Source organism: Dromiciops gliroides, chromosome 2 (assembly GCF_019393635.1).
Source record: "Dromiciops gliroides isolate mDroGli1 chromosome 2, mDroGli1.pri, whole genome shotgun sequence".
Classification (NCBI taxonomy): domain Eukaryota; kingdom Metazoa; phylum Chordata; class Mammalia; order Microbiotheria; family Microbiotheriidae; genus Dromiciops; species Dromiciops gliroides.
In genome coordinates this window covers 509,941,249-509,962,195 of record NC_057862.1, presented here as the reverse complement: position 1 = coordinate 509,962,195, position 20,947 = coordinate 509,941,249, and the positions used below count along the sequence as shown (strand labels likewise).

Sequence of the window (20,947 nt, the reverse complement as noted above, 5' to 3'; positions counted from 1 at the left end):
CTTATCTGTAAAATGAAGGGCTTGTATTAGATTATCTCAAAGGCCTCTTCCATCTCTAATAGTCCTTTTTTCCATGTTGGGGAAGAAGGACACTGACTGATACTAGAAGAAAAGTACTGGGAAATTCTGAGGGCCCCAGAGGCCAGATAAGACCTAGAGACAGAAAAGAGAGAAGCAGTAGGCCTATGGCATAGAAATGTTATAAGGTAAAGAAAATCTCTGGGACAATTGTCTGAAGCTGTGGAGGTGGGGTACTTGAGATACGTTTAGCCATACCTATTATTCCGAGTAGTCATATAATGCTACTGTGACTGTCTTAATAGCTTCTTCTCATCCAGTCTATCTTTGCTGACTTTCTTTGTTTTGTTCTCTTTTACCCAATCTCTATTCTAATTAAAACAACCTGCTAGTTATTCCCCAAATTGAACATTCTATTTCTTTATTATCCCATATGCCTAGAATGCACTCCCTCCTCACTTAAGTGTCTTAGAATCCTTAGCTTCCCCCAAAACTCAGCTCAGATGTTACTGTCTATCCATAGTTTGTACTAGTCTCTGATTTTTTTTATTTCTGAGCTTTTCAATTTATCATCTATTTTCTTATCTGTACAACTACTATATCTCTTCCCCAACATAAACTTCTTGAAAAGAAGGACTATTTCTTTTCATCTTTGAATACTCAGCCTGGCACAGTGTTTTGCATATTGTAAGCATGTCACAAATATTTTAAGTTGCATTATATTCAGTCATAAGTGTAATGGGAGCAAAGGATTTTGAAAGAAATATGGAAGACCTTCAACATTTAAACAGGAAAGACATAATGATGATGATGAGACATCACAGTTTAGTGGATAGAAAGTTGAGCCTTAGAGTTAGGAAGACTTGGGTGCAAGTCTCCTCTGACAAATACTGTCTCTATGATCCTGGGGAACTCAGTACCCTAGGAACCTCTTTAAGACTCATAGAATGGGGGCAGCTAGGTGGCGCAGTGGATAGAGCACTGGCCCTGGATTGAGGAGGACCTGAGTTCAAATCCGGCCTCAGACACTTACTAGCTGTATGACCCTGGGCAAGTCACTTAACCCCAATTGCCTCACAAAACCAAAAAAAAAAAAAATTAAAAAAGACTCATAGAACAGCAGTTACTGATATGCATTGGGAAGCGTTTCCTTATGGGGATTTCCCTATGCAATGAAATCATAGGTCCATCCAAAAAGAAAAAAGAAAAAAATTATGATAATGATAACTAGCATTCCTGAAGGTCTCTAATGTTTATAAAACCCCTTCCCTCATAACCACCATGTGAGGTACATAGGATAACTATCTTGCCCCTATTTTAAAGATGAGTCTATGATGCATAGGCAAGTTTTTATTATATATGGATAAACAGTAATATGCTAGATTCACCCTGACATGAGACCCAAGTAAAAAAGAGGAATGTGGATTATTACAGTACACCCGAATGCCATTTGATAGTGTTCAAGGGGAAAAATGTAATTGGGAAATTTTTCAAGTTATATGATTTCAAGTTATAAGATTCAATTTGGGAAAATCCTATAACTTACAATTATATTAATGATTAACTGAATTCTCTTCCTTCATTGGCTATTTTTTCCCAATCATTGAGGTATTTATGAAAAAGTAAATAAGAGATATGAAAAGACAACTCAGCCCTCACTCTCTCCTATACTTTTGCAGAAGTATAGAATACTGTATATTACAGCAGGTTTTTTTCCAAATGTAATGATTGATTTTGTTAATTCACTTTCTAGGGGCAAGGGCGAGAGGAGAGGTACAGGAGGAAATGTAGATGATATAAAAACAGAAGACATCAATAAAGTCTATTTTTAAAAAGAAAGTAGGAAGCATTCAGACATACTCTTAATATATATGTACCCTGTGATTGTTCCCTACTTCAAAACATCATAATTCTCTACTACATACTATGATTATGGTTAATCACTGTTTTTAGAAAGCAATCTACTTATGGTAGAAAATGACAAAATGTATCTTTTGTAGTTTTTTGTTCCCGATAAATAGTTCCTTGAAAAGTAGAATTAGAAGGTTTGAATATAATTCACTGTGTCATTAACACTGTGGCCATTACGCCTAGTCTCTAAGGTATAAAAAATAATAGTGAATATTTCATGACTTGTATTCACTGCCATCTTGCTCCAGAATTTTCTTTTCACTTCCAGTTGCCAGGTGAGCCTCTGTGGGAAGCACTATTATTTTTCTCACATATTATGAGTAAGGGACAACAAGGACAAAAAGTGATGCACCAATACCCAAGAAACATTAAAAGAACCAGAGGTCTGCCTGCAGTGTAGTGGGCAAATGCTTCATGGGAAATTAAGGGGGAAAGATAGACAGGAATCCATCAGGATGCGAAGGTGCAAAAGGAGTGATGTCCTTTAACCCAGGGCCTATGCACTTTTTTTTTAATATTATGACAAGTATATTTCACATTTAATAGCACTATCCTGAGAAGGGGTCTGTAGGTTTTGCCAGACTGCCTAAAAGGACCTTAACAGAAAAAAGGTTAAAGAAGCCCTAATCTCTAGTAAGTGCAGATTCATGAAGTGAAGATAAAAGTAAGACAATAAAAGCAATACCTCTCACAAACATAAAAGCACTGTGATCTGTCACGCCTCCTCTTGAAATGATCCTTAAAGTATAAAGGCCTTCATCATCCTTATTCAGGTGGCCAAATGACAGTGAGGCCTGTCCTTCTCCAAAAAACATTTTTGTCCACTTAGATTCTTTCAGCAATACACCTGGAAAAACATTCAAATTTCAGATTGACATCAGGCTATCTGGAAATTTTGCTTCTCTTCCCAGTTTTCAAATTCCTCCAAAAAAAAAAAAAAAAAGCACTTAAGCAGCAAACTGCCCAGCTTGTTAAATTAATATTTTAAGTTTAAAAGGGTTTGCTTTATTTTCTCTCTTCCTATGATTGAATATATATTCCATATTTAAAACTTCAAGAAATGTCATCTACTAATATTATAACAAATACACTAATATAACACATGGGCTTATCATACACCCACAGAATCATTGCTAGGTTAAAGGAATATACAATGTGAGGGATATTCAAAAAGTTATACATTTGCAGCATCATTTGCAAGTATAACTACTATAATATATATGTATCTGTATGTATGTATATATAATGTGTATATAGTATATGTGTTTATGCACATATATGTATGTGTGTATATGGATAGGTAGCAGATAGATTGTATGTGTGCGTGTGTGCATGTATGCGTGTGTGTGTAATTTCCTCACTACATCACAGGACTTGACACTTTTTTGTACTCCCTTTGCCACTGCTATCCCCAAACTCAGAACCTTGTCCGTAGTAGCTGATAACCGTAATAACAACAATAGCTAAACACTTATACAGCACTTACCACGTGCCTGGCACTGTGCTAATTGCTTGTTAATATTCTCTTTTGATTATTAATAATAAATGTTTGTTTAATTGGATTATATTAAATTAACATTTGTGAAAAGCAGCATGTTATATCAGAGAGATTATTGGCTTTGGCATTGGAGAACTTGTTTAATTCTTGACTTTGCTATTTACTGTGTAATCTGAGGCAAATCATGTTATCTCTAGGTATCCATTTCCTCATCTATAAAATAAGAGATTTGGACTCACTAATCTAAAATGTAAATTCTGGCTTTAAGTCCTATGATCATTTTTAATGCTTCATTTAAAAAAAATTAGTACTAAAGAGCTAATCTAAAGATCATAATTTTGATAGCCAGAGTCCTCAATGTGAAATAATAATAATAACAACAACAACAACAATCAAATTTATATAAAACTTCAGGTTCACAAAGCACTTTACTCACATCTCATTTTATCCTTAAAATAATTCTGTATGGTGTCTTTCTTCATTTTACAATTAAGGAAATCAAGCCGCGGAGAAGCTAAATGTTTTGCCCAGGGTTATGCAACCAGGCATTTTCTATAGGGAAATTTGACTACAGGTCTTCTTGACTAGAAGCCCAGCATGTGATCCAATAAGATAGGCTTTCTCTTAAATCTTATGTAACTAAAGCCAACTACAAAACAGATCATATAAGAAAGAGGTTTTTTCTATTATTTAGCCCTGGTCATAATGCTGCTTGCGGTAACTTCCAAGAGTTATGAGGCTAGTGACCTTAATGTTTTCTACTACACATACATCTTTGCTTCCAAAAGTCAAGACTATGAAGAAATTTTCTGTACAATATCAAATATGTGGTTAATGTATATAGGTCAAGGCAGACAGGAGAGGGGGGTGGGAAATTGAGCATCTCCTTCTATCGAAAATATTACCACTGCTATAATCTGAAATGGAAGTGTTTAACCTTGGGAAAGTCACTTAACCTCTCTAGATCTCAATTTCCTCATCTGTAAAGTGAGAGGGTTGGACTAGATGGGCTCTTAGGTCTCTTCCAGATCTATAATTCTAACAACTATGGGGAGGAAATATGTGTGTATGCATACATACATGTACACATACATATACACACATATACATACACGTATCCATGCATGCACACACGCATATATTCTTACAAGCATTGTACACCTAAGCATTTTCCCCCATTAGAAATAAAAGGGAGGGAGTAAAATTGTTTCTCTAGGCTCAAACTATCTTAGTCTTTAGGAACAATAATGATAATTTGGGCAAAGGGACTATTCTTTTGCATTCCTTTCAAATGTATGACTCATTAATTCAATCACCAAACAATATTATCTGTGTATCAGTTTCCTGGACATTTGAGCAATTCTCAAATCAGCTCATTTTTCCTTTCAAAAACAATACTAGACCTTAAGAAGAGACACAAAGAAAGAAAATTCCTTAATCCCAGATCCCTGGAGGTTTATAATCTAATAAAGGAACAAATGTTATGGTAAGCAGTGTGGTTCAGGGGACTGAGAACTAGACTTGGAGTCTGAGGACCTAGATTCAAAACAGGACCCTGACAGCTATGACCTAGGGCAAGTCACAATCTCCCTAAACCTCAATTTCTGTATCCATAAAATGATGGGTGCTACTAGCTGATCTTTTAAGTCCCTTCTGACTCAATATCCATAATCCTGTGACTTTAGCAACTTTGAGATTTTCCAGATGAATTGCCTATTTCCACATAAGCATAGCCACAAAGATTTAAATGATTCATTTAGAGTCTGGGCCATATTCATCCAGCTCCCATGACTCAGGAAAATAATTGCTAATACAAACTGTGTATCCAAGAACTCTACACCCTGATATATTTATCTGGTGATAATGTTTCTTTGTGTTACAGAATCAATATAAGGTATAACTAGGTGCAAACAAGTTCCTAATCAGTTTGGGAGAAGTGAATACTTTGAGCTATTGGATGAAATTAGAAGATGATATGTAGCCAATGTATTGCTATTGGTTGAAATTCCAACCCTGAGCTGTTTTGAAGAGATAGTTTTAGACCTTAATCAAAGTGACATGGGGGTTAGGACACATGGAGGAATTAAGGAACTATTAAAGCTTAGCTTGGCCAATGAGATAGCAGGACAGATACACCTAAGAAGTAAGGGGAGATAAAATTCTATAGACCTGGGGCTGTGCCAAGGGACAGAAATGACTCCAGAAGTCTTTCCCATCCCACGTCTTATTCAAGCTTTGCCTACCCCCAAAAGGAACTTTCCATTGTCAGGTGGTCACACCATTTATCTTCTAAAAAAGCTTTGGCCTCCCTTCCATTGGGGAGAAAGATGTCTCTAAAACATCTCCTCTTCTTGAGGTGAAGTCTTTTACTTCCCTCTTGGTCATTTTCTCCAGCACTCAAATAAAAGACTATTTTATTCTAACTGGATTGTGTGTAAGAGTTGAGATTCTTTACAAAGGAATACCTAAGGACCCCCACCACCTATTTCCCCCATGAGAAAAGTGTAGCTAGGAGAGGTGAGGGAATAAGGTCAGTGTCATCCCCATATACAGACTGTGTCATGCAAGAGTCTGGACCAATTACAAACAATATTTCCAGCCAGGAGCTAACAAAGGACAAACTAGAAACACCAAGGAAAGGGAGCTTTCGGAGAGCTTAACTTCTTCAGGACGGAGGTAATTGGTGAAGCTATGAACTCTACAGAGGCACCGACCCTCAAAGCCCAGAAAAAAAAAAAAACTATCCTTCAGGGAACTTCTTAAGTCCTCTACAAAGGGTGACAAGGACTCCCATTACCAGAAGCCATGCCTCACTCTCTGGCCAAAAGAAATCTTTGAGCTTTAGCTCATTTCCCCCTGGGCTCTACCTACTTTTGAATATGCTACCATTTGGAGGTGATGGTGTTTTGTACAAATTTCTTAATATACCACCTCAGAAAATATTCATTTCTAAAAGCTCATTAGGTCAGGATAACTTTTAATCAATGGATAAAAGATCAGAGAGGGACTTGTTATCAAAAGAGCTAAAAAAGTATAGCCAGCCCCTCAGGATTACCCCTAGAATCCTGAGAGGAGAAGTAGTCATTGCCTTCGAGAAAATCAGTCTGCTAGAAAAAATGGAAATTGGGAGAGTAAGCCCTGAGGGAGTGTTTAAAAACACTTTACAAAAGTATATATAAATGTACTTTACTTACAATAAAACTAACTTCCCCTTGAGTACTTGCTATTTAGCAGAGTATCTCATTTTTATACATATCTTCTAGCTGACTTTAGTCTATAGTCATAGAATTCCACATGTATGTAGATAATGGACTTCTCCATTCAATTAAGAACATATTTATATAATGCCTGCTAACTATTAAGCACATGAAAATCTGATTTGGGAGGTCATAGATGATGAACATTAGGAAATGGACATTGTAAATGATTTTCAAATGATCCATGTTTCTATGATGGTGGTCAATAGAAAAGGAAAAATCCTGGATTTGTGTCTACTCATGAAAAATTCCTAATGTATACAAAAGGAAAAGACATTTTTATCATTAAAATTTGTAGTCAATGTTCACACTGAACTAGTACCAGTTCATGGCTCATAATTGGCACTAAGTTTTTTTAAAAAGCCAGAATTTTTAAGGTTTTTAAAGACAGAACTATGAATTGAGACCTTGATCTGTGGACTATAACTGTTTCATTATTACATCAGCAGCCATCGGGAATAATACCCAAAGTGACTTTGAGACAGCCAAAAAAAAGTGTTTTATTGTAAATACTCAGTTTGTTAGGGCTTTTTCTTATGTGACTGCTTTAGTGTGATAGCCTCAGAGGGTTGATCCATTTTAAATTGTGTCTTTAATATCAGATTTCCAATTTGCATAGTCCATTTCTCCATACTTTTTTTAAAGGATTTCACTCAACTGACTGACATTGCCTCTGGGGCTTACTTTCCATCAAGTGGCTTGCAGCTTATTAATTTTAAATAGTAAAAATATCCTCTTGCATTTTAATGACTAGGAACAAACCATAGACAATTGTCCTTATAGCTTTGCATTTAAATAGCAAAATCTAAAAGATCTGATTATGACCAGTTATGATGGGCAGCTTTTATGGCCAAATCATATTCTCATATCAGAAGAATATAACTGGAAGTAGGGGGTTAACTTCAGGAAATTTTCCTATAAATATATTCTACTCAAATTGATCAAGGTTAATGAAACTTCCTTGGAATTTGAAATCCAGGTACTCTCCACCTAAAGGTGAAATTTCAATGGTTGATATCTGGATTATTTTAGGTATTATGGGGATTTTTCCTGTCTGTAACAATTAGAATGAAACCACCTGCTGGAGACTTACTGTAGAAAAGCTCTGCCATGAGGTGAAGGTCTCTGAGGGCAAGACCATGCATCTTTTCTTTGGCGTCAGGAAGTGACATTTGCTTGTGGGAGGAAAAAGGGGGAGGCTGGCACTCTGACTCTCTCTTGTGTGGACTTTGGCAGAGAGTGGAGCTAGGAATGTTCTCTCCCTTTAATAGATAGATGAATCTAGGCCTTTCTCTTTCTCTTCACCAAATTCGTATTCTCCTTAATAAATTCTTAAAAATCTAACTCTTGATAAAGCTTATAATTTATTGCCGACCACTCGTTAGATTTTAGACAGACTAGCTGGAATTTTAGCCCTTACATGTCCAAATTCCATTTCAGTAAATTATGTATTTTCTCCACTCTTCCAACCCCCATGAATTTATGAGAGATCCAGAAGGTTTTTCCCTTCCCATAAGCAACCTTGAAGTATGCAATTATTGTCATATTTATAACTATCCTAACAAGAAATCCCATCTAGTTAAAGTATTCTAAACACTTGTACTTTTGTGTCTCTTTTCGTTCACTCATACTGTTTCTCCTCCCTGGAAAAATCCTTCCCCATATTGAAATCTATGCTCATTTAGTTCAAATGACTCGATTGTTTCTCATCTTTCTTGTCTTCAGGTGTCAACCAAGCTGTTGATAAAGGCCAAGTGTACTTTGATCCCATCCCCTTGTCCTCCATGTTACCTGCTAATCAGCACACAGCCACATGGCTTTCAACCTATTCATTTTGTCTCTAATCTCATTTCCCTATGATGTTTGCCAATAAGAGAGGAGTTTATATGCAATAGCCTATCCCCTTTTGTAAACAGGTACCTATAAGGATTGTCTTGCTCTTAATTTGAAAAGTTGTTTGTAAAAGGGAGAGGAGGTGGATAGATCACCAGCCCTGGAGTCAGGAGTACCTGAGTTCAAATCTGACTTCAGACACTTAACATTTACTAGCTGTGTGACCCTGGGCAAGTTACTTAACCCCAATTGCCTCACAAAAAAAAGGGGAGAGGGGCCTGCAGATGGAGATGGGGGTGTTGAAATTATGACCTGGCCCCATGCAATGCACTTTGCCTTGGGTGTTACAATTTTCCTTGTTATTTTTCAATTATTTTAGCTGTGTCTGACTCTCTGTGACTCTGGGGTTTTCTAGGGAAAAATACTAGAAGGGTTTGTCATTTCTTTCTCCAGCTCATTATACAGATAAAGAACTGAGGCAAACAGGTTTAACTGACTTACCCAGGGTCACACAGCTAGTAAGTGACTGAGGCCAGATTTGAACTCAGGAAGATGTTTTCCTGATTTCAGGCCTGACATTCCATCCACTATACCACCTAGCTGCCCTGGGTTCTACAATGAATTCCTTTAAATTTTCTCTTTCTGAATTTGCTTCATTTTTGAAGGCAAGGTACAAACAAAGATTTTCTTTCAACACCCTTCCTCTCCACTAGATTTGCTATCCTAAAAATTGGGATTAGAACTCTATTTTTCCATTTAATACTTGGATGGCTTTGGCCAAGTAATTTAATTTCTCTGGTCCTCAATTTTCTCATGAATGTTGGATTATATGACTTCTAAGGTCCATTCAAGCCCTAAATTTATAGTCTTATGACCCAGTTTAAACTTTTCCAGCTCTATGAAGCCTTCCTAGAACTCTCTTTGTCCTAGTTCTTTCTTCCTCCCTCTAAAATCCTAAAGTACTTATCAGAACCACATTGAAGTCAAAAGGACCTGGGTTCAGACCTGTCTCTCAGCCCTTCAAGCTGTGTTACCCAGAGTAAGTCTCAGTGCTCTAGGCAATTCTCTAAGACTATGCAGGGAGAGCATGTGCCAACTTGCACTAGTTGAGGGAATTTCCTTCCCAAGACTTAGCTATAATCAATCAAACAAACAAAAACCAGGTCTGGTACAAAAAGCAAGTCTTTGGAATTTTGCTCATGCCACAGAACAGTGCTTTGCATATTGTATTACATAATGAATACTGGTATTTTGGATGGAGAAACGTACAAACCAAAGAACAATGATGGCAGTGGTAAATATTTCCTTCAGTTATCTAGCAACAACTCAGGAAAAACCCTGGAGTGAGGCAGATTGGTTTTGATATTCAAAAATCTACAAACAAAGGACATTTTCCCTATTGCAAGGTCAAAGAGAACAACAGTACAATTGACACCTCTTTGGCTCAAGGCAACTTTCTGGTAGATATTTTCCTTAAGTAGCAATAGATTCCTTTCTGGGAACCCATCTAAATTCAAAGTCCCCAAAGTTAAACTGTCACCAATTCCTTTGGATTACTCTCAAGGTCAATTACATAGCTGCCAAATTCTATCTAGTCACTCAACATATCTTTGGCTGCCTTCAGCTAATGGTGTGGTCAAATATTTATCTGAAAAAGTAGTTATGGTAAAGGTGTTCAAAAAAATCAATACAAATGAATCACTTTTCATTTCCATGAATAGAATTTAGAGATAAGTGATAAATTACCCAAATAATCTCCTTTATATAGATTCACATGCTCAACCTTTCAAAAATATATACTTACTAGAGTCCTCTGATGCCTCAATATAAAGGAGAGGTGACCCTGGGCTCTGAAAAGCTATGACAGAGAAATGCAAATTGGGTGATCCTACCAAGTTCGAAAGGTATTGAGAATAGACCCAGGGATAGGCTATCATCCAAGTGCCAGCCTAGCCAAAACCAAAGATACTTGTCACCAAAGAGTTGGCCACCAGAAGATGTCTGTTGTTAGAGAAGATGCCCACACTAACAAAATCACAGATTTCAGAAGGACAGAAGTAAAGTTACTTACTATCTCTATACCATTCAACTCGAGGTTGGAGTCTTTTCAGGTCAGGAGTAACCACCAAAGAGCACTTGAGAGTAACAGTTTCACCTTCTCTTTTAAAGGTTACCCCAAACTTCTCCAGAAATTGAACATCAAAATGGGTATATGGAATTACAGATGACAAGGGTACTGCAAAAATGAATAACAGGCACTTGTATTAATTACAAAAAAGTATGATCTACAACCTCTATAAGATTATTTAAAAACTACTTCTAAACAATCAGAAAACATGTCATTGTCTTTCAATTACTTAGTCTAAAGGATGGGAGCAGAGAAAGGAGTGTGAGAGGCTATTTGGTATAATTTATGGAAAATCAACCTTATTGGGAGTCAGGAGACCTGATTCTGCCACTATCTAGTTAAATGACCTTGGGCAAATCACTTAATATCTATGGGATTTGGTTTTCAGGATTTGAAAAATAGATAAATTCCAAGGGCCCTCTTTAATCCCTACAATTAAAATAATCCCCAAATCAATTAATTTTTATTTGGCCTAGGAATATAGTCAAGGGGATACCCTGACATATTCAAACATTTGCTCATTCAACATTTCCACATGTATATCAAGTATTTGAAAACCAAAAAGCTGCTATATGAATGTCAAGAAAGTTTATGAGGTCACAACCTAAGAGCCTACTGCAGGATATAAAAAAATCATAGACTCATAAATTTACAAGGGACCTTTGAGGCCACTGAGTCCAACCCTATCATTTTATTGATGAGGAAACTGGGGCACAGAAAGGTTAAGCGAGTTGCCCAGGGTCATACAACCATTAAATGTCTGAGGCAAGATTTAAACACAGGTCTTCCTAACTCTAAATTCAATCCCCTATCCACTATGCCAAGCCATTCACAACTCATCCAGATATGTTTTAGTGCTGACAATGTACAAAACATATCTAGTAGCTCTAGTGGATAATTTTTATGGAATATCTTTTGGTTTCAGTGGAATTGCTACTGATGTATTCTGTGGGAGCTCAAGATATTTTACTCCAGGCTCTTTATATTCAGGCCCTTGGTTTGTAATATCCAAACTATGAAATTGGAATAAAGTTTTTTTAAAAAAGTGTAAGCAAATACAATCATTTTCGGGTAGAGGCTAAATTGTACAAAGTTTATAGATGATCTCTTACTCTCTTCACTTATGCCAGTCTTGATCTAAAGATCTAAAGATGCTTTCCCATTAGAATACAGTAACCTTCATAATTCAAATAAATTACTCTTAGTCAGAAAAATGGTGGTTCAGATTTTATGGATTACTGAGGGAGAAGTTGTTCAAGGGACTTTGCTAAGAACAATTCTGACCAAACTTAATCTCTTAGCTTCCATTGGCCAAGATAATCCAAGAGATTCATAAATAAACTGCCATAGACTTAAACTACATAGAGTAGTCCACAATAACAAACCAAGAAAGATATCTCCTTCTGGTCATCTCCTGTATATTCTGCTTTCCCCTATTTGAATGTAAGCTTCTTGAGAACAAGTACCATCTGGGTTTTTTTTGCATTTTTATCCCCAGCTCTTAGCATGAAATTTGCCATATAACCAGTACTTCATAATTTTTTAATTAATTCATTATGGTTTTGGCTTGCCCTATCAAACATGCTGAATAGAGATTTTTATTTAAATATACTAACATGAATTGAATCTTGAAGTGCATGAAAACCATCCTTGAAAAACTTTGGAAATGCAGTCACTACTTTTTATAAGATAAAATGTTGACTTATGAAATAATGATTTCTATACAGCATCTAACACCCTCAAAAATAGGGAAAAAGGAAAAACAAAACACTTACACCCAATGGGGAGTCCCACAGAATGGTATGGTTCTTCTTCTCCTCTGAACCCTGCAAAACAATTCATTAAAGATTGTCAAAAGCAAATTTTTGGTGGAATTATGAACTGATCCAACCATTTTAGAGAGGAATCTGGAATTATGCCCAAAGAATTATTAAACTACTAATACCTTTTTTATTGGTGGGGCAGTGAGGGTTAAGTGACTTGCCCAAGGTCACACAGCTAGTAAGTGCCAAGTGTCTGAGGTCGGATTTGAACTGAGATCCTCTTGAACCCAGGGCCGGTACTTTATCCACTGCACCACCTAGCTGCCCACTACTAATACCTTTTGATCCAGAAAGACCACTACTTGGTCTATTTTCAAAGGTAATTAAGGAAAAAAGAACCTCTATGTTCTAAAATGTTTATAGCATCTCTATTTCTAGTCACAAAGAACTGGAAACTGCAGGGATGCTCATTAGTTGGGGAATGGCTAAACAAATGGTGGTATATGACTGTGATAGAATATGTCTGCACTATAAGAAATGATGAGCTCAATTATTTTAGAAAAACATGCGTGAAATAATGAAGAATGAAATAAGCATAACCAAGAGACCATTGTATATAGTAACAGTAATGTTGTTTTAAGAACAACTTTGAGTGAATAGGTTATTTTGTCTATTATAAATACCCAAATTAATTATAAAAGACATATGAAGAAAGATGCTATCTCCATCCAGAGAAAGAACTGATAAATAGAAGTATGTATACAATAATTTTATATACATGCATGCATATATACACAAATACATGTGTGTATACACCTAATTGTGTCAAATGGTAGCCATCTCTAGGGTAGAGAATGGGAGGAGGGAAGGAAAAAAAAGAAATTTACATGATAATTTTTTTATATGTTTGAAAGGAATAGTAAGTTGTACATGGCAGATTTGCAGTTTCACGTACAATCATTTTTTATTGTACTATGTTATGGAAATGTGTGTTTTATTCCATTAATTAAAAATATTTTTTTAATTTTTTTTTTAGTGAGGCAGTTGGGGTTAAGTGACTTGCCTAGGGTCACACAGCTAGTTAAGTGTTAAGTGTCTGGGGCCGGATTTGAACTCAAGTACTCCTGACTCCAGGGCCAGTGCTCTATCCACTGTGCCACTTAGCTGCCCCAAAAAATATTTTTTAAAAAAGCAAACAGGAAAGAAGGAAAAAATGCATGCTTCTTCCTATCTTAGTACTTACTCCTAACAACCACAGCAGCATTGGTGGAGACTTGCCCATGGACATTGGTTGCCACAGCTGAGTAAGTTGCAGTATCATCAAAATCTGCTCTAAAAACATTAGAGAACAATCACAATAAAACAAATGTTAGTATAGATCATAGTTCCTTAAGCTAATAATCAAATTGATAAATAAAATGTTCCTGGAGAGTGAAGCTTCCGAACTAGATTTTTTTATACTGATGAATGAATGATAAATTTAAGAAAAAAATGCCAGGTATATATTTCACATGACAAAGATACCCACAATTAATTATAGATATGGTCAACCCTTTGATTCTGGTCAGTGGTATAATTTTATTCTTGACAAAGAAAGACAGTGACATATCATTATTGATTCCAAAAGGAAAATCCAGATTATGCTCTAGATTTTTTTTTTGGTCTATATTTTAGACTTCTTATCCCAGTCTGCAGGCCATCTGTGAATGAGTGAAAATGAAATGAATGAATGCCTCTCCATTTAGAATGTGAACTCCTTGAGGGCAGGGACAATATTTTTGCCTTTCTTTGTATCCACAAAACTAAGCACAGTGCTTGGCACATGGCTAGCATTTAACTTATTGATTGTTTACTGTTAAGTGAGTTGCACAGGGTCTCATAATAAATAAGTGTCCGAAATAGGATTTAAATACAGACCATCCCAACTCCAAGCCCAGTTGTTGACTCTTGACTGTTCACTCAATGAATAGAAACATTTATTAAGCCCTTACTATTTACAAAGCATTGTACAGAGATCTGGGTATACAGATAGCAAATTGGAGACCATCCCTGCTTTCAAGGAGGTAACATTCTAATGGAGGAAAACATATGTAGCTTGTTTCAGCTGCAAGTCACATGAAAAGGTCCTCTGTTCCTTCAGGTGTAAAGGAAAAGCAGATGGTAATGCCTTTTCATTAATGTCATCTCCACTGATAAAACCACATCCATTTCTGATGTTGAAGGAAGAATTTATACAGACTAGTGAAAGCTGGGAAACATTTTCAGGTGGGACTCTCTCCAAGAATTGTTACAGTAATAGACCCATAGTATGAGTGAGTATATAAAAACTTGAAAACATAGAAATTACATAACAGTAGACCCAGGACATCCTAAAATGAAGCAATGACTCATTAGGGTTATAACCATATTTGCATGTGTGTAGTACTGAGTTTGGTAAATAGCTTCCTTGTAGTGGAGATGCCCATTTTACTACTAGTAGTAATAGTTTGCTATTTATATAGCATTGTCATGGTTTATAAAGATCTTTCTTTGATCACCACTGTCTAGCCTTCATTGGTCCATAGCAACAAAAAAGCAAAGTCTGAATACTTTACCATGACATCTCAAGTACTACCTTCTACAAAAAGCCCTTGATGAATCTGGCAGCTACCAGAGCCTCTGTCCAAAAATCACCTTGTTTTTGGTTTGTATATATTTTCTATGTATTGATATATGTACATCTCTTCCCCAACAGAAGCTTTCCTTGATGCCTGTGGTCTCTAATGATTTTCCCTCACAGATCTCAAATAACCCTTTGTACCCCTGTAAAGGATTTACTTTGTAATGATGCATATGATCTATGAGAGCAAGGATTATTTCATTTTTGCTTTCATATTCCCAGCCTCTGCCATAGTGCCTGATATATCATACATACTTATTTAATGCTTATTAATTGATGGACAGCCACAAAAACTTCTCAAACCAAGTGACACAAATGGGAGAAGTAAACACACTTTTAGAGAAGACAGATTCAGGTAGACCTAGTCAAAAGTGACAGGATAAGAAAACAATATGTCTTGAGGCTCTGTGTTTGAGCTTACTGATGAAAAGCTTGAGGTGCTTCTGAAAACAATTACCAATAGACATTTACAGTTTGTGATGGAAAGGAACAGTTGTAAAATCACCAAAATCCCAAAGGTCTTAAAGCACTATCTGGGAATTCTAGTTTTCTACCAGCTATAAGATCTTCATCTGATCAGGGCTGGAAGAATCTAGCTCAATTCTACCTCCCTGGCATCCTTATTTTCTGGATTGGAAAAGCCACCCACACAGGATGTCTTCTGCAGTTCTCAGACTCATCACAAACTAAAGCATCCCTTGCATACTGTGAGGGCTTAATTTTCATTTCTGGATGACTCTGTGATCCTCATTGTAGTTGAATAACTTTTTGGCTTCAAAGATATGACCCTATTTTTTTTTAATTTCATCATTCATTAATACATTCAAATAAATATCTACTAAGTGCCTAATGTGAGCAGAACAATATACAAAATGCCAGGGGAAGGAAAAAAAATTAGATAAGACTATAAATTCCTTGAGGACAGGGACTGCTTCACTTTCTTGTCTTTGCATCCCCAAATCTAGCATAGTGCTTGGCACAGAGTAGACAATAAATGGTTTTTGACTGGTTAATTGTTTTAGCCTTCATGGATCATTCAGGCTAAAAGGAAGATGATACCAGCAAAGGATAAGCATCATAAACATGACAAGACAAGTTCTTTAGAGCAGAGGTGGCAAAAACACTGCCCGAAGGCAGTATGGAGGCCACAACACTTCCGAATAAGGCCCCAAACAGATGAAAATGCAATAAAACACAGATAATATTACATTTAAAACTGAGTCAATATGCAGCCCACAGGGATCCTTATGTATGACTTAGTGGCCTCTGTTTCTATTTGAGCTTGACACTACTGTTTTAGAGAGGCACAAAACAAATTTTGAATTCCGGGGAGGGAGAGCTAATTACGGACCACAGAGGAAGGCTTCTTGGAGAATGAAGTGGCATTGGAATTGAGCTTTGAAGCTTCAGAGATCTCATGATCTCACCATGCTAATCTCATATGATTTACACATTAAAAATATAAGTAATCATGTTGAAGTAGCTTCCATCACCCATATATTATGGGTAGAGGATAATCTTCAATTTACAGTATGCCTAGAGAATGCCCACTGGAAAAAAATGAGGGCATTCTATCCCTTATTTTCTAATACCAATATTATATAACTTCAAAGAACCTAAGAAGACCAGCCAATCCAAGCTCCTCATTTTACAGTAGAAGAAACAGAGGGTCAGCACAGCAAAGTAACTGTCAAGCCACAATTTGAACCTAGGTCTTTGGATTCCAAGTCTAGTTTTGTTTTTCTACTTGCCACACCATACAGGTTCTTGTAGAATAAAATGCTCCCAGAGGAAAGAATTAAGATACCCTTATGTTAGCCTAATTAAACTCATTTCTGCCTTAGTTCTACTTGGAGGAAAAAAAAATGTTCCATTACCCAAGAGCACATGGTATCAGCACATAAGAGGAATAAAGTCTCAGCAACCTGTGCCCTCTAATAAGAACTTCCCTGCCTCTCTCATGGAGTTTAAATGCAGATCTGAAGTGTCATTGAAAGCCATCTGCTCTCCTTTAATTGCCACAACTCAGGGGAGAGATTTGGTATGACAGGAAACCAGGACCTAAAGCATACAGGGGTTTAGAAATCAAGGTCAGCATCGGGTTGTTCTCCTTGAAGGAAAACTGGCAGCAAAACAAAGTACAATCGCAGCCAAGCCCCACTAGAAAGCACCTTCCTTTGCCACTAATTTAATGATACTGCAGGTAAAACTATTTCCCCAGATACCCAATGATATTCCAGTTCCCTCATTACCTCATAATAAACTACAATGCAGATGTTAGTTTTGTCCTCCAATGTGATGACTGGGTTCCATGATATTTGAAGTAGAAGCAATCTTAGAATGTATTTATCATGGATGCATTCAAAGATTGAGAGCTGAGAGGAACCTCAGAGGTTATTTAGTCCAATTCTTTGAATTTACAGGTGAGGACACTGAGGCTCAGAGACGTTAAGTGATTTTATTCAAAATCAAATAGATGGTAACAAGAGGTGAAATTTGAACAAATGTTTTCTAATTCAATAAATATTTATTAAGTAGTTAATCCATGAATAGAGAACTCTGTCCTAGGAGCTAGGAGAGATACATAATTTAGATAACATGAGATCCACATGATCATAAAGCTAAAAGCTTAGTAAAGGGACAGGTACATTCACAAAGAATTGTACCACATATAAACTCATTACAAAGTTGCAAAACTTTGGTTTGTCCTAAAGGGAAGGTAGAAAATATAGGGGATCAGGGGAGGCTTCGTGGTGCAAGTGATAGATGAGTTGGGCTTTAAAGGATAGGTGGGAATTCAAATGTGAAGAAAGAGTATCATTCACAGAAGCGGAGTTATAGAATTTGAGAGAAGTTGAATTCATTAACTTTCATATCAAAATTTCAAAGAGAGGAAAATGAAGCATTAACATAGACTGTGGACCTGGAAAAGCAATAGACTGAATGATTTAAGATTATGGTAAGCAACAGGTTCAGGAGTGAAGAAAAGAGAAAGTGGGGCAGCTAGGTGGCACAGTGGATAGAGCATCGGCCCTGGATTCAGGAGGACCTGGGTTTGGAACACGGCCTCAGACCCTTGACACTTACTAGCTGTGTGACCCTGGGCAAGTCACTTAACCCCAATTGCCTCACAAAAAAAAAAGAAAAGAGAAAGATAGATGAATGGGAGGTTAAGATTCAATAGACTAATAGCAGAGTTCAGGATTGTTAAGCTACAATACTTGTGGGTGATGATAAGATCAAGGGAGTGAACATCCCTGTGTGGGGGTGGAAGAAGAGGCAAGATGAAGTTCATTGGAACAAAAGAAGTTAATCAACTGGGAAGCCAGGCTGTCTGAGGGAAGCCATGAGATATATGATAGATAGATTAGATAGATAGATAGATAGATAGATAGATAGATAGATAGATAGATAGATAGATAGATAGATAGATAGATATAGATGAGAGAGAGAGAGAGAGAGAGAGAGAGAGAGAGAGAGAGAGAGAGAGAGAGATCCTAAGATCAGCCAAGGAAGACTGAGTTAGGTACTAAATTCATTGAGGAATGAGGAAATATAACCTTGGAGCCAGTAGATAATAGCCACCAGGATCTAGAAATAGTGGCATCTCGAGAAGGAATGAACCTCAAAAGCAGAAAGCTTATCCCCTGTATATCAGTTAGTAACAGTTCCCATTACCAGTGCCTCATAACCTAATGATAGGGACTAGAGTTCTGATTTCATTGGTAAAGGGAACTCCCAGTGAGGAAACTCATTATCATCACCATCAATAAACATTTATGTGGCAAGGAACTGAAAGTTGAGGGGATGCCCATCAATTGGGGAATGGCTGGACAAGTTGTGGTATATGAATACAATGGAATACTATTGTGCTGTAAGAAAGAATGAGCAGGAGGAGTTCAGAGAAACCTGGAGGGTCTTGGGTGGGCTGATGATGAGTGAGATGAGCAGAACCAGAAGAACATTGTACACAGTATCATCAACATTGAGTGTTGATCTACTGTGATGGACTATATTCTTCTCACCAATGCAATGGTACAGAAGAGTTCCAGGGAACTCATGATGGAGGATGATCTCCAAATCCAGGAAAAAAAAACAAAAGAACTGTGGAGTATAGATGCTGCATGAACCATACTATTTCTTTTGTTTTTGGTGCTGTTGTTTTTCTATTTTGAGGTTTTTCCTCATTGCTCTGATTTTTCTCTTATAACATGACTAATGCAGAAATATGTTTAATGTTATTATGTTTGTGTGTATATATATGTGTATATATATATATATATATATATATATATATATATATATATATATATATATATATATATATATATATATAAACCTGTGTAAGTTTGCCTACTGTCTAGGGGAGGGGGGGAGGGAGGGGTGGGAGGGAGAAAAATCTGAAATTGGAAAGCTTGTACGGACAAAAGTTGAGAACTATCTTTGCATGTAATGGGAAAAAATAAAATACTTTATTAATTTAAAAAATAAAATAAAAAAATAAACATTTATGAAGCACCTACCATGGCATTGTGTTAAGCACTGGGGATACAAAAAGAGATACAACTCCTAAGTGTTTATGGCAGGTTTTGAACTGTTATTTCTGAATCTAAGTCCCACATTCAATGGCAGTATTTGGTATTGAATAGAATGCTATATTGGGAGGTAGAAAAACCTGGGTTCAAATCTCACCTTTGATACAAGTTATAAGTAAATTACTTAAATTTGATAAGTCTCAGGTTCTTCATCTGCAAAGCAGAGGTAGTGATTCCTCTTTTATATGCTTCACAGGATAGTTTTCAAGCTTAAATGTATAAAGTGTATAAAGAACTATTTTTTTACCTAAAAGTTTCTATAAATGGAAGAAGCTACTAGTACCACTAAAGCACTCTCTATAAGGATAAAATGTTAAAAGTAATTTGGCATAGTGGAGTCAGGGGACCTGAGTTAAAATCCCCCCCCCCAAATACTAGCTATATAAGCCATTTAAACTATCTCGGATTCAGTTCTCTTATCTGTAAATTGGGGATAAAAATAGCAACTACTCCACAGGGTATTGTAAAGATCAAATGAGATAATGTAAAGCATCTTGGGAACATTATAGTGATATCTGTCATCTATTATCAATTATGTAAAAGTAAACTATTATTGTTGTTTTTACCTCCAACAAAAAGCAAATTTCAGCTTCTACTTTCAGAGTTGTTCTGAGCCCCCTTTGACTTCAAAGGAGTGTAAGATTAGAGTAAAAATTCTGGGCTCAACAAGTGAAAAGTTTAATAAAGGAAGAAGTGTTTCTAGTGACCATCTCTAGGACCCTGAGCAAGGCACTTCTCTCTGGTCCTCAGCTTCCTCAAGTGTAAAATCAGGGAGTTGGGTTAAACTATGTCTAAGTTTTCTTCAAGCTCTTAAGCCTATGATTCTAGCACCATCTAACCTCTTCCCTTTGTTGATCACCAAAGAAGCCATAGGAGTACAATGAATAAGGGCTTTCTCCTCAGCTTTCCCTGAAATATTCAAGCCAAAAAGTTACTTTTTAAAGAGTTCTAAGTCCCCAGTTGATAAATGGTCAATGGATATGAACAGACAATTTTCAGATAAAGAAATTAAAGCTATCTATAATCATATGGAAAAAAGCTCTAAATCACAATTAAAGAAGTTTAAGTTAAAACAATTCTGAGGTACCATCTGACACCTTTCACATTGGCTAATATGACAGAAAAGGAAAATGACAAATGTTAGAGGGGATGTGGAAAAATAGGGAAACTAATGCACTGTTGGTGAAGTTGTTAACTAATATAACCATTCTGGAGAACACTTTGAAACTATGCTGAAGGGGTTATAAAACTGTGCATACCCTTTAATCTAGCAATACCACTACTA

At 36.5% G+C, this 20,947-nt stretch overlaps 1 protein-coding gene across 1 annotated transcript in view; it reads right to left on the bottom strand.

Moving 5' to 3' along the window:
• The window catches only part of MYOM2 (myomesin 2), a 154,438-nt gene that overhangs the window by 95,410 nt on the left and 38,081 nt on the right, over positions 1–20,947 (bottom strand). Inside the window, 4 exon segments of the mRNA XM_043989877.1 lie at positions 2,615–2,776; positions 10,589–10,753; positions 12,421–12,471; positions 13,652–13,740. Of these exon segments, the coding sequence (XP_043845812.1) occupies positions 2,615–2,776; positions 10,589–10,753; positions 12,421–12,471; positions 13,652–13,740 (467 nt within the window).